This window comes from Manis javanica, chromosome 15 (assembly GCF_040802235.1).
Source record: "Manis javanica isolate MJ-LG chromosome 15, MJ_LKY, whole genome shotgun sequence".
Taxonomy (NCBI): Eukaryota; Metazoa; Chordata; class Mammalia; order Pholidota; family Manidae; genus Manis; species Manis javanica.
In genome coordinates this window covers 82,349,166-82,361,580 of record NC_133170.1, presented here as the reverse complement: position 1 = coordinate 82,361,580, position 12,415 = coordinate 82,349,166, and the positions used below count along the sequence as shown (strand labels likewise).

The 12,415-nt window shown below is 51.0% G+C and overlaps 1 protein-coding gene across 15 annotated transcripts in view; it reads right to left on the bottom strand.

Moving 5' to 3' along the window:
- Window positions 1–1,273: 1,273 nt before the first annotated feature.
- Window positions 1,274–12,415, bottom strand: part of MTMR3 (myotubularin related protein 3) — a 129,163-nt gene continuing 118,021 nt past the window's right edge. For 8 of the 15 annotated variants that reach the window (XM_073223155.1, XM_073223156.1, XM_073223157.1 and 5 more), the window contains 7 exons: window positions 11,297–11,467; window positions 9,963–10,108; window positions 7,784–9,206; window positions 6,591–6,701; window positions 6,030–6,118; window positions 5,212–5,238; window positions 1,274–3,388 (listed from right to left, as the gene is read on the bottom strand). In XM_073223155.1, coding sequence (XP_073079256.1) covers window positions 3,217–3,388; window positions 5,212–5,238; window positions 6,030–6,118; window positions 6,591–6,701; window positions 7,784–9,206; window positions 9,963–10,108; window positions 11,297–11,467 — 2,139 coding nt within the window. In that variant the 3' untranslated portion in view covers window positions 1,274–3,216. The other 7 variants (XM_036993674.2, XM_036993676.2, XM_036993677.2 and 4 more) reach the window with 4 other exon arrangements.

Below are 12,415 nucleotides of genomic sequence, written 5' to 3'. Positions count from 1 at the left end.
CTCCCACAGGGCAGCTCCTTGCCTTTGACCCACACTGAGCAGGTCTCAACTCACCAGCTCCTGGCTCTTCTCTCCCTCCCCACCGCAGCTCCCGGACAGCCTTGCTAGCCTCCGCTAGTGCTTAAACGCACTGAGGGCTAGGCGGCTAGGCTGCTAGGTGGTTAGCTCTCAGGAGCAAGAGCAGCTAGGTGCGGACACACGCTCAGGTTTTTTTTACAAATTGGTCTGCACACTGGGCTCCCTGATGGACTGAAGGCAACTGAAGTGGAACCTTCTCCTCCCAGAGGAGGATGTCCAGACGCCTGCTGGGTGGCACCTCAGCTTTCAGACTGGAACCAGCTGAGCTGGGAGTACATCCAAAATGTGACCATGGAAATTCTGCCCCAAAGAGTTAAGGCCCTCAAGGGGTGCTCTGAGCAGGTCACTCTTTGGAACCCAACCAACTCAACACAGAGATGACAGGGTGGTAACCCCAGGGCTGTGTGCCACTCAACACCAGCCTTCTCTGGGAAGGAACTGTGTAAGTCCTCCAACAGACCTGTGGGATGGGAAGGATGCCTAAGGAAAGAAAATCCTCCTCTGTGAAGAGCAGGCACTAATCACGGTGTGACTACAAGTTATGGCCTTGCTCACTGGGTGCAGATCTTAAGAGCAGAGGGTCCTCCCTGTGCACAGAGGGAGGGAGACCTCTAGTTAGGCACATACCAATCACACCCAATCCAGTTTCTGCCCCCAAGGTCTCTCTCCCCACCCATGTTATCTCATCCAAGAATGACAGGCAGAAGCACCTTCTAGACATCCCCCTTCCTCCCAACATCCCCTCCCACTCTACACAGCAAGCAGAGCTCTGTGCTTAATTGCTGCTTCAGGCGCAGCTGACACTCCCAGGGTGCAGTCAGGTTAGGAGCCAGAGCACTGGCTGCCCTGAAATCAGAGCAGCAGGAAAGAGGGCCTGGAAGCCAGGAGGTAGTTCTAATGACTACTGATGCTTAGTTCTTCAGCTAGGGAAGAACCGCTGATTGTTGAGAGGCCTGACTGCTTTGTCTTTTTAGCTTTGGAGATGTTAGGGGAAAAACCATCAAGGAAATAAGTGTTAAGTGTCTGGGCATCATGAGACAGCTCCTTGCCAAGGTCCAGAGTTGAAAAGAAATCTGTAGTTTTCCTTTGCCAAAGTTTAGTTTCCCAGCAGTGCCTCCAGCTGCTTCTGTGTTAACAGGGAAAGTGAAGAGGGAATAAACCACAGGGAAAAGAACTAGAACATGTTAGCAAATGCTACCATGCGGAACACTAAACTTTATTCACTTTATTTATATATTTAACAGGTCTAAAGTATTTACTTCTTGCTTTGACAAAAAAATGAAAAATATAGGAGCACTAACTGACTCCTCTTTGGGAGAAAAGGGTTGTATGTACAGCTACAGTTACGGTTCCTCCTTTACAAAGAAAAATATTAATAAAAAAGTGCTTCATTGATCAAAAAAGGGCTAAGAGCTGCAAGCATTTATTCACACTGTACATCAGATCCAAGAAACCCGTATCACACCTCTTGGCACCTGTCACTAGGAACTGCACAATCTCTAATTAGACTGACTTCTCCTTGCCTGCGTGACCAGGCCACACAGACTGTGGAGAACTACACCCTGTTTCACTGAATTCAAACTCCGAGCAACCTGCTGCCACAGGGAAGTCGGAGACGCACTCAGATGCTCTGAGCTTTGCCTGGACAACTGCTCCAGGGAAGGCGGCTGGGCCACAGCTTAACAGCACCCAGGCACACAAAGGAGACACCTTCCTGAGACACAACGTGCCTTTGGCCAGAACTACTTCCAAAGGGTCAGAAGAGTTCCCTGGCCTCCCCCAAGCCACTCGCCACAATCCGTCCTATCACCAGTTAGCAGCGTTTAGCAGAGCCAAGCACGGTCCTTCCCCCAGGGGGAGGGCAGGCACAAAACGCGGATGCCAAGATTACAAAGCACAGACTGTCCACTCTTGCCCCCCACCCACCTCTACCACAAATCCTCTTCATTTAAGGCTCTTTTTGGACCACATCAAAGCTTACTGAGGAAAGGTGCCCTGAATCTCCAATAGGCTGTGTTACTTCTCTACGGAGCCCCGAGCCACCAAGTGCCCCTCACCGCTAGGTCCTTCCCGACTCCCCAAGGGGAGGAGTAGGAAGAAGGCTGATTGTATAGAACAGGCTCCCTTTTCCAGAGGCTTGCACCCCAAAAGGCTGATTCTACCCCTTAAGAAGGAGATCCATGATTGGTTTGGCTTGGGAAGGGGGAATTTTTGGAACCCTGAGTCTGGATTTCCATGCTGGCTGCGGAAGATTGTTTTGGGGGACCAGGTCCCAGAAAGGCTTCCAGGTGTGCCTGGGCTCAGAAGGACACTGCACTCTGGCCCATCAGCACCCCCGCACCCAAGGGTGGGAGGCGCCACACAGCCTGGCGAGGGAGGCCGACTCATGGCCGTGAAGGGAGCCCTGGGCAATCTAGGTCTTGTTAAAAATCCCATGGGGGGGACACGCTAGCCACCCATTCGCAGGCCTCTCACTTGCCTCAGAGGAACATTACCTTCCTTCCCCAGAGAGGGGCCTGACGGGCTCCACTTACCGTATGTCCCTCCCTCCCAAGGCCAAGCCCGTTTATCTGCCAGTGAGACAGATGGGCCTGGCCCAGCCCCTCTGGGGTGGGGGCATGACGGAGAGGGCACCAGGGGCAGTACTCCTAGGGGACATGTTCCCATCCCCCGCAGCAGCAAAGGTTTTTCCACCAGCTCTGATGCTGCAATGGCACGAGGAATGGTCACAAACACTAGCACTGGCTTTCTTCCCCGACTCACTAGCTCAGACCTCCACTGCTGCCTCTGACCAGCCTCCTCCCATCCTAAGGAACCAAGCCAACCCTCGGCATCACCTGACAGCAGGCAGCTCGACAGTTACAGGGGGCCTTGGCAACCTCTGGTCTTCCATCCAAAGAAAAAAATTAAGACAACCAAGGGATTTTCTTTTTTGGAGGCAGAGGGAGGGTGGAAAGGAAAAGAGCAGGAAAGAAAAATCAATCTACAATCCAGTGGTACATCCCAAATTTCTGTCCCTCTGCAAAGGTGGTTCCATGCCCCCATTCCAAAGTACACAGGCCTCCTGCTCTGCCCAGGCTGTGTGGGCCCATTGGAGGAACAGCAGCTCGGCATCTGCCTGCCCCAGGTCGCTGAGCTTCAGTTTGATGTGGCAGCAATCGGCTTATCCAGTTCAAGGTCAATGCTGGAGCCTGCAGGATGTAGGCTGCTATAGCAAGACTTGCACACTCGACTGGGTTCAAAGAGCTGCTGGCTAGGAACTGGAACCTTCTGGTTACAACAACTGGAGCAGAATACGTTCCCACAATTCCTTAAGATGAGAAGAAAACAAAACACTTAGTTTCAGTAACAGATATGGGGTAGAGAAACCAACTTCAGAAGACAGAACTTTACTGCACCTAATTTGGATGTACTGGAGGCTCCACTAAGACCAAACACTTTCGTTTGTCTAGCCCAGGAACAAGCCAGGCAGGGAGGGGACCCTGACCTAGCATAGTCACACAGCACTTTCACTTCAGAGCCAAGGGCCCCTGGCTGACTCACCACTATGGCTCAAGGTTACTAGGTGTACAGGAGGAGGACGCTGAAGAGATATAACTGGGCCCAGAGCAGAAGCAGCTGCTAGCTCAATGGGTTAAGCCCTGGCCCAGGAGAACTCTGAAGCTTGTGGTCAGAGAGGCCAGAGGCCAGTGGAACTGCGTCCAAGCCCCTCAGATGAGAGCAACCACCCAGCCCAGCTAGGGAGTGAGGAGCCTTGCCCAAAAGGCCACTCCCCAGAGGCTCGGAGGCAGCAACATGGAGAACAGACTGCTGCCATCTAGGGCTGTTCTGCTGCCAGCATGCAAAGCCACGAAACAAGCAACCAGTGACAGTGCACATGCTCAGGGTGAAAGGACAAGTGCACAAATAAACACACGTGCACACCACCCCTCATTATTAGACAGATGTCAGTCAATTATAGCTCACCCCCTGCCCCCATGCATCTCCAGGGAATATCTGAGTTTGTCCTGAAGGCTTGCCTGTACCCAGGCCTCCCTCTCTCCTCCACCTGAAAGCCCAGCTCTGACTTGTCTGTGCAACACAGGTCCGGAGTGGAAGAGATGCCCTTCACAGCCAATAGAGAAGGGAGCTGGCAGAGCATGAGTTTCTGCCCACATTGCAACCCTACTTTTGCAGAGCCCTTATGTGCACATCAATCCCAATGAGCCCAAGAATGGGAGACTCTTAGGAGCTCGAGCAAGCCTGCCAAAGACCTGAGGAAAACAGCTAAAGGGAAATCCTCCTCAGCCAGCATCACTCACTACCTTTTTATTTCAGCTCCTCAGAATGCAAACCCACTGCTGGATTAAGGACAGGTACACTCAGGGGAGAGAATACTGAATGCCCTTTGGGGACAAAAGAATACACAAGAGGAAAGGCTAGACATGGGGCCATGGAAGGACACAGGACTGACACACACACAATTTCATCTTCTAGTAAGTAAGCACTTCATAATTCTGTTTCTAAAAATGCATGTTAGCAAGAACCAGTGGTTGCCCAGAATACCTAAATCTATTTCTGAATGTCCACTTTTATTTAACATACCTGTTGGAGTCCAACTCAAAGCCTGACATGAATTTGATCCGCCAAGCTTTCTACCTGACTCTTTTAGGGAACCTGACAGACTGTAAGTGGAATCTTCCTTTAAAGTTTTCCATGCTAAGAGTTTTCTGTAAGACGACCTCAGTCCTGGTCTTTAAAAAAATTTTTTTTTAAAGGAGCAGTGATGCTGTTTGACTTACAAGTCACTAGCTTCATTCTGGGATCTCAATGAATGATTCTCCCCAAAGAAATAGCTCTAAAAACCCAACTGGCTAATCCACAAGGCCAGCCTGTGCTGAAGCACCACTTCTCCTCACTAGCACGGTGGCTCAGCTGGCCCGTGCAGCTGGGGAGTACAGCGCTGCAGCCCAGCTCAGCCCTGATGGGTCTCTGCAGCTGGCTGCTTCGGTCTCCCCCAGGCCCATCTGCCTGCCGGTGCTCCCTGCCCCAGACTTCAGCCCAGTGAGTGCAGAAAGGGGGAAATGGCAGCGTTAGTGGGGAGAAGTTACTGAAGGTGTGCAGACATCACAGAGAGGTTGTTGCAATGCTCACCACGTTTGATCGACACGGTCAGTGTCCCTGCAAGGAGGGAAGAAAGAGCTCAGAGGAGAAGCCAACCAAAGACATCTGGGCTTGGGGTGCAGGGTGGGAAGACAGACAGTCCTAGAAACACCATTATCAGACAAAGAGGTAGTTCCACTTTCAGTGGGGGTTCACTCGCATGGGTGAGCTCTGTCAGATTTGGATAAACTTCCTATCCCAAGAACACTGAACACCTCCAGACAGTCACCACCCCAGCTGGGGCAAAGAGTCCCTAGCACCTCATTGCCCCAATCAGAAACGATAAAAGAAGTTAGGAGCCTATGGCCCGAAGACAGTATCCGCAGTTGTCCCTTCTAGTACCCTTGGCTGTATCTCCTCACTACTGGCACAAGGGAAACAGGTCTGGTGTCAGGGAGCAGGGATGGAGTAGGAGAATGAAGTCCCCTGCCCACAGCTGGAAAACCATTTTTGCTCATAGCAGCCACGTTGAATGGGAAGAAATTTTATTCTAAAAGTAAGAAACGGTCATTTGGGTGGTGGTAGTTATTCCCACAATCCATAAAGCACAACAAAAAGGAGCTTCATTTGTACATTTCAAAACTTACTAATCATGATCACTGTGAACTGCAAGAAAGACAACAAATGCAGTTTTGCAAACACCCGTTTCAGAGGCACAAGAAGATGAGCTGGGGTCCAACAGACCCCAACGCCTGCCTCAGAAAGAGAACTATAAGCCATATGCCTGCCTGCACCTTTCCAATCTGCAGTCTCCTTGGCCAGATCTCAGCCTCCATACCCAGCCCACCCACCACACCACCCAATGGCACCTGCAATGGTGCTTCCTGCTGGCGAGCCAGAAGGCGCTGTCGCACGCATAGCAGTGGGCAGCTAGGTGGTCAGGGAGCCAACGGGTCATCTGTAAAACAGATGGGGCCAGGTTAGTAACAGGAGATGGACCATCTAGCTGAAGCCAGCAGAGCCACGCTGGAGGCAGTAAAAGTCACAAGAACCACAGTGGCTCTAGTGGCACCAGCCCAGAAGGTCAGATGTCAGCAGTACAAAAAAGGCGTCCAAATCGTTTCCCTGGAGGGGACTCCAAACTCCCCTGAGATAAAGTGGCAGGCAGCAGCACCCTGGGTCACTACAGGAGCTGGCAAGGCTCCAACTCAGAGAGGCAATGCAGAGAGGCCAGCTTGCTGAGACTCCCTGGCTCAGAAAATATAGGCTTGCTAGGGATTCACAGGCACCAAGTGAGACTCACAGAGGATTCAAGGCTAAGTGTGTTGGGAGGTCATTCCTTGCCCAGGGGCATGAAGCAGGGATGGGAGTGGAAAAGAACTGCAAAACAGTTGCATGGATGGCACTCAGAACAGGGGCTGAGCCTGTACCTCCGTGTCCTGTTTATCCACCTGCTCCCAGCTGGCTTCAGAGAAAATCTCTGTGCTGCAGCGAGACAAACAGTTCTGATCCAGATTGCTTTCCGAGTCGGGGACTGAAGTCTGTTGGCAAACAAACATAGCTGAACAGAATGAACCTGGTCTCCTCCCAGAAGAAAAGGCTTGGTGAAGAAGGGAGGATGGGGCACTTTGGGAGGGCTGGGTTTACGGCTGCCGAATCTGTAGGTGCATCAGCCATCAGGAATGGGGTTGAGCAGGTGCAGATGGGGCTGAGCTCAGCTGGAAGAGAGATACGCGGGTCCTAAGGCTGTGAGCAGGGACTCGGGAGTAAAAAATGCCTCTGAGTGAAAAGACCGGCCTTGGTCCAGGAAGTGAGTGGGGTAGAAGTGACCAGGATGGAGTGTCAGCTGCTCCAGTGGCCCTGCCACTTACATCTGTGTGTTGAAACCGAGCGCTTTGGGCATACCCTCCTTTCTCTGAAGGAATCTTCGGGAAAATGAGAAACCATCATTAGGATGAAGGAACTGAGAAGTCAGTTTGAACTGAAAGTCATTGGATGAGCCCGCCTTTAATGTACGCTGACTGCTTCAGAGCCAGGCTCACACTTGTGTTCAAACACATGGAGTGAGACCCAGCGGGCGAGGACAGCACCTCCTGGGGAGCTCTCCTCAAGCACCCGCACACCTCCAATCACCAGGCCCCATAACTGCCAACTCCTCGGCAGTGCTACAACCAATCCCTTATCCCCATTTCTACTGCCACCACCTGCCACAGGGTGGGCACAAATATCTGTTAAAAAAGAACTAAACCTTCACAGCTTCAGCCCATGTTTGGAAGGCTAACAGTTTACCAGTTACTGGGGTAGGACAGGTACTACAATTTGACAGAATACATGACACTGCCTTACAAATGTCATTCTGCCCAGGAGTTCATGCCTGCATACACATGATCTTCTCTGCAGAGAGATTTGACCAGCCACATAGCACTCTCTTCCTTATTGTAACTGCCTGGATGGGACACCCATGGAAGGTAAGCAAGGCACACTGCCAGTCACACGGCTGAGGCTGATCTCCAACTTCCTTCAGGACTACTCTGGAGCCTTCCAATTCTGTTAGAAATCTGTGCCACCATGCATGGGCATACAGGGCCCAGGCTCCGTGTACCCTGTCTCCTGGGGCACTCACCACTTCGTCCCCGAAGTCCCCATTGAAGCGGAGGGAGCTGGTCAGGTACTGGCTCTCCAGGCGACTCCGCAGCTCCTGGACTTGCTTCTTCAGGGTCTCCACTTCTTGCTGATGGCCTGACTCAATCTGACGCAGGCGCTGTTGGATCGTGTCCGTGTACACAGGCATGCCATCGTCGTCCAGGTGGCTGCGGGAAGGCTGGTCAGGGCTGCCAGACGCAGGTGGCCTCCCTGAGTGGCCGTGCAGCCACTTGTGGTGCAAGTTCCTTGAGTGTGAGTGGGTAGAGCTGCAGCTTGTGGCAGACAGCTGGTGGCTCAGTGAGTCCTTGCTCCTGCCAGCCTCCCCATTGGCACAGTGCCCATTTGGAGTGGGGTGTTTCTGGAGGGTGCTGAGCCCTGGGGGCTGCTCTGAAGCCTTATTTTCAGTCTCCGGGGCTCCGTTGTACATGAGCCCCTCTTTACGTTCTGTTAAAGGCAAGGCACAAGGAGAATGCACTGGGCGGTGGGTGCTCCCAGGGGAAGTCCTACGTACCACCAGTCCCACTTGGGGCCACTCAGCCAGGCCCCTTTCCAAAGGTCTGGGCTCCATGGCTTGAGGAAGTATGTCCTTGCCACTGTACCTGCCACTGTTGGTCAGGCAAGGTCTGGGATGGCCTTGGGGCCCACTTTCTGACTTCATTTGAGTTTCCATTAACATGCCCATGGAACTGTCTGTGTTTGGTCCTCTGGCCTCAACGGGGACTTGGGAGGACAGCAGAGAACTCGCCTGTGAGGTACCGTAGCCAAGTTCTGCATCTACTGGAATTGGAGGAACTGCTTCCTCCCTGTCCTCTGTGATAGCTCCCATCCAAGGCTGTTCCACAGGGACCTCCTGGGCATCGCCTCCTCGGAGAGGCCCCTGGGGGGAACTGGGGAGAACACTGTGCCCACCCTGCTGCTGAGGAAGAGAGAGGGGCTGCAAGAACAGAGGGGGGCTGGTGCCTGGCTGGCTCCTGCGAGCAGCAGCACCCAGTTCTGGGTCCTGATGAAGTACAATGGCTGAGCTCTCAGGGGCCTTGACCCTGCTCTCCTTTTCTACGAGCACCTCCTCTTTGACTTCCTGCACCTCAATGCTTCCGCTATGGGCAGGCTCCTCTACCCCACCCTCCTCTTTGGTGGCCTCTTGCAAAATGTTCTCCATCTGCCCCTCAGCCACTCCAGCTGCAACAGACAGCTCAGCGCCGCCCAGCGCTTTGGCTGGCCTCCCCAGGCTGTCAGGATCAAGGGGTTCCTCTCCCGGACCAGCCAGGCTGCTCAGTTCCAGCGAGCGCCGGTGTTCCTGCCACTTCTCGTTTAGGCTTGGGTCACTGCTGCGCCGGCTGGCTAGAGACACCGTGTTGTCGCAGGCTGTGGTCAGATTGTCAAATGATCTAGTCTTTGGTAGCCTATAAGAAAGGAGTTTGGGGGAAATGAGAATCTGAGGCTGCTCAGCGGAAGTAGTTGATAACAAGTTTTAACTGGCAGTTGTTTCATAACTGGGTCCCTTACAGCTACTTCAGGAGCTATGGCATCTCTTGAGCTGGGCTCTGACTACTCGAAAGGCAAAGCTCCAGGATGAGTCGTCCTAGTCTGCAAATTCTTCTTGCACCACCCCTACTCCATACCCAATACGTATAAAAAAGTTAGTAATAGCAAATGCTATTTTAAAAACATGTTCTTCATGATACTACTCAAGTAGTGGCAAATGAAAGTAGCCCGGCTGATTTTCTGGTATTACAATATTTAAATTTTATTATGTCTCATCTGAATAAAGCTAACTTTCAAGTGGCAAAGCCAAATTTTCTATCATCTAATAGCACCTGTCTTTCAAGCTTAAGAAAACAAATGACGGCAGAGAGGCAGAAGCACAAGCAGTGGCTGAAACTCAAGCCACAGGGTCACAAAGAACCCAGAGGACTTGCTCCATCGCTGAGAAACTGCCTGGACATGCAGCACAGTGAAGTAGTGACAAGGCCCAATACCTTCCAAAATTACAGGCCTGTAACCCAGAATGCATTCCCTTCCCTGAGAAAACCTCAAAGATTTAAGAAAGATGTGTGGGGCCAGACAATGTCCTGATCTCTGACTATTTCTGAGAGCTACCTCAATACTGGAATACACCCGCACAGGACCTGAGGCCTTGGCATCAACCCTGGGCTCACCGGCTCAGGGGGGGATCATCAGGGCTGGTGCCAGGGGCTGGATATGGTGCACAGCTGTCGTCCACCGGAGTGGACGGCGATGGACAGGGCAGGTATACTGCACTCCACAGCATCAGGTTACGCACATGACACACAGGGTACAGCACCTGAGGAGAGAGTGGAGGACAGAAATTTAAACAAATCCCAACAAGTTTTTGGGAATGTCTAGAAATGAAGGCCAGTGAGAACCAAGCTGGAACATCCAGCAGGTTGTGCACAATCTCCAATGAGAGTTACCATCAGTGGATACAGGGCTAGCTCCCAAGAAGGCCAAACAGAACTATAGACTTTCTTCTGGTAACACTGTTCACTTGATAGCCTCTTGTGGACATGAAAATCTGAAGGACTTAAAAAAAATCCATTTCTCATTATGTCTTAGGTCACCTTATTGAATGACTGACTTTTACCAGCTTAGTTCGCTGCCTTTACTGCATAGAAAAAGTGAGTCATTCCATTAGTGACTGACTGTTCCCTAGTACAAAATCTTGGCTTTAGGAGACACTGCCGAAACTGTTTTATAGGACCATTTAAGTTAATCTTATGAAAAGGAGGGAATTCTCTTCCTGTATTACTTCCCCAACATGCACAGTGAAGGAGAGAAGCAGTTAGCGTAAATCTTTCCTCTGACTACTCAAATGTAGTGAGATGCATATTAATAGTCCAGCAAAGCAATACAATGTCTAATTAACCTCTTTTTGACTTCTTTAAAATTTAAGATGCATTCTGACAAAAGGAACATTCCCATGTACCAGCACACAGATCTAAGTGCCCCCTTTCCTCTTTTTAACAGAAGGTGTTCCTTTGAAGAACAAAGTCTTACAGGACCGGCCAGGTCTCCATGCAAGCAGAGGAACACACAGACACACAGGCTAATGTCACAGTTTTCTGCTAAGACAGAAGCTGTAGGGGATATCATCGCCTGTTGACACTGGAAGGATTCCAAGCCATTAGGGGCATCCAGGAACAACTTAAGTGCCTCTTACACTCCTAAGACAGAACATGCTAAGGATAAGTTAAGCTCTGGTGGAGAAGCCAGAACAGATTCACGTCTTGGGTGGCAAAGTAGAGACATGTACTAAATCAAACCACTCTGAACAAAAGTGGCCAGACGCAGGTCAGAGCCCCACCAGGAAACTGGGCTTTCTCAGGACAGAGTGGTAGGAAAACACTGGAGTCGACCCATCCAGAGACAACAGAGATGCTCAGGAGAAAACAGCCACTACTCAAAAGGCTCCCCTGTATTTCCACCCCCAAATTCCTTCTGCTGATCAGAAGAAAGGCTGAAGGATACATACGGCTTCTGATTGAGAGGAATACAGTAGGTTTTTGAAAGCCTTGTTGCCTGCCCGAAGCAGTGACCACACGGAACACGTCCGTTCCTGTGTGTGCTTTTCCCCTCTCTCCTTGGCGTTATTGCACAGGAATGTTCCAAAGAGGCAGGAATAGGTATGTTGCACCAGTTTCACCTGTGGGAGTCCAAGGAGGCAAAATCAAGCAGTAGGATACGTATTCTCTGCAGAAAGGTCAGCCCAACTGAGCCACCCTTCCTCGACATCTCTGAGGGCACGTCTAAACAATTTTTCATTGAACAAATCATTACTGAGCATCTCATATACCCACTGCATTTCGATGGATGCTGGATATGCAACAATAATCAGAGAGCAATCCTGCCTGAGAGGACTTGTTCTGACTGTGCAGGAGGGCTGACCAGTACTATGGACAGTAAGACAGGGTAAGAGAGACAGGGCACAGTCAGGACAGCGTGGGAAGGCCTTCATAGACAGACCTAATGGAGTAAGAGAGCAGGTCAAGGGGGTGCCTGGGGGACAATGTCCCAGGCAGAGGCAACAGCAAGAACAATATTAGCTCTTGAGGTGAGCACATGCTTGCAGTTTCTAAGGAACTGAAGGAAGCCAGCGTGACCAAAGGCCACTGCACAAGGAGGAGAATGGGAGGAAAGGAGGCTAGACAGGTAGCCTCCAGGAGAGCTGAGCCCCAGAGGTCACTTTTAGGGACTCTGACTTTTATTCTGTGTAAAATGGAAAGTCATTAGAGGTTTTTGAGCAAGTAATGACATGGTCTGTGTTGTTTTAGGAGGATCCCTCTGACTGATGGGTTGACTCTGTGGAATTGAGGCAGAAGATGATGGTGGCTTGGACCCGTGTGGGAACAGCAGGGGTAGCAGTTACACTGTAGGTGTATTTTGAAAGCAGAGCTGCAGAATCTACTGACAGACTGAATGCGCAGTGTGAAGGAGAGCTGAGGATCACATGAAAATTTTTGCTCTAAGTGGAAGGACCGAGTTGTCATTTGGTGACACAGAAAACTTTTAGAAAACCAGGTTTTGAGTGGGGAGATGTGGCTATCAAGAACTAAGTTTTGACTATGTTAGATTTGAAATACCATTAAGACAT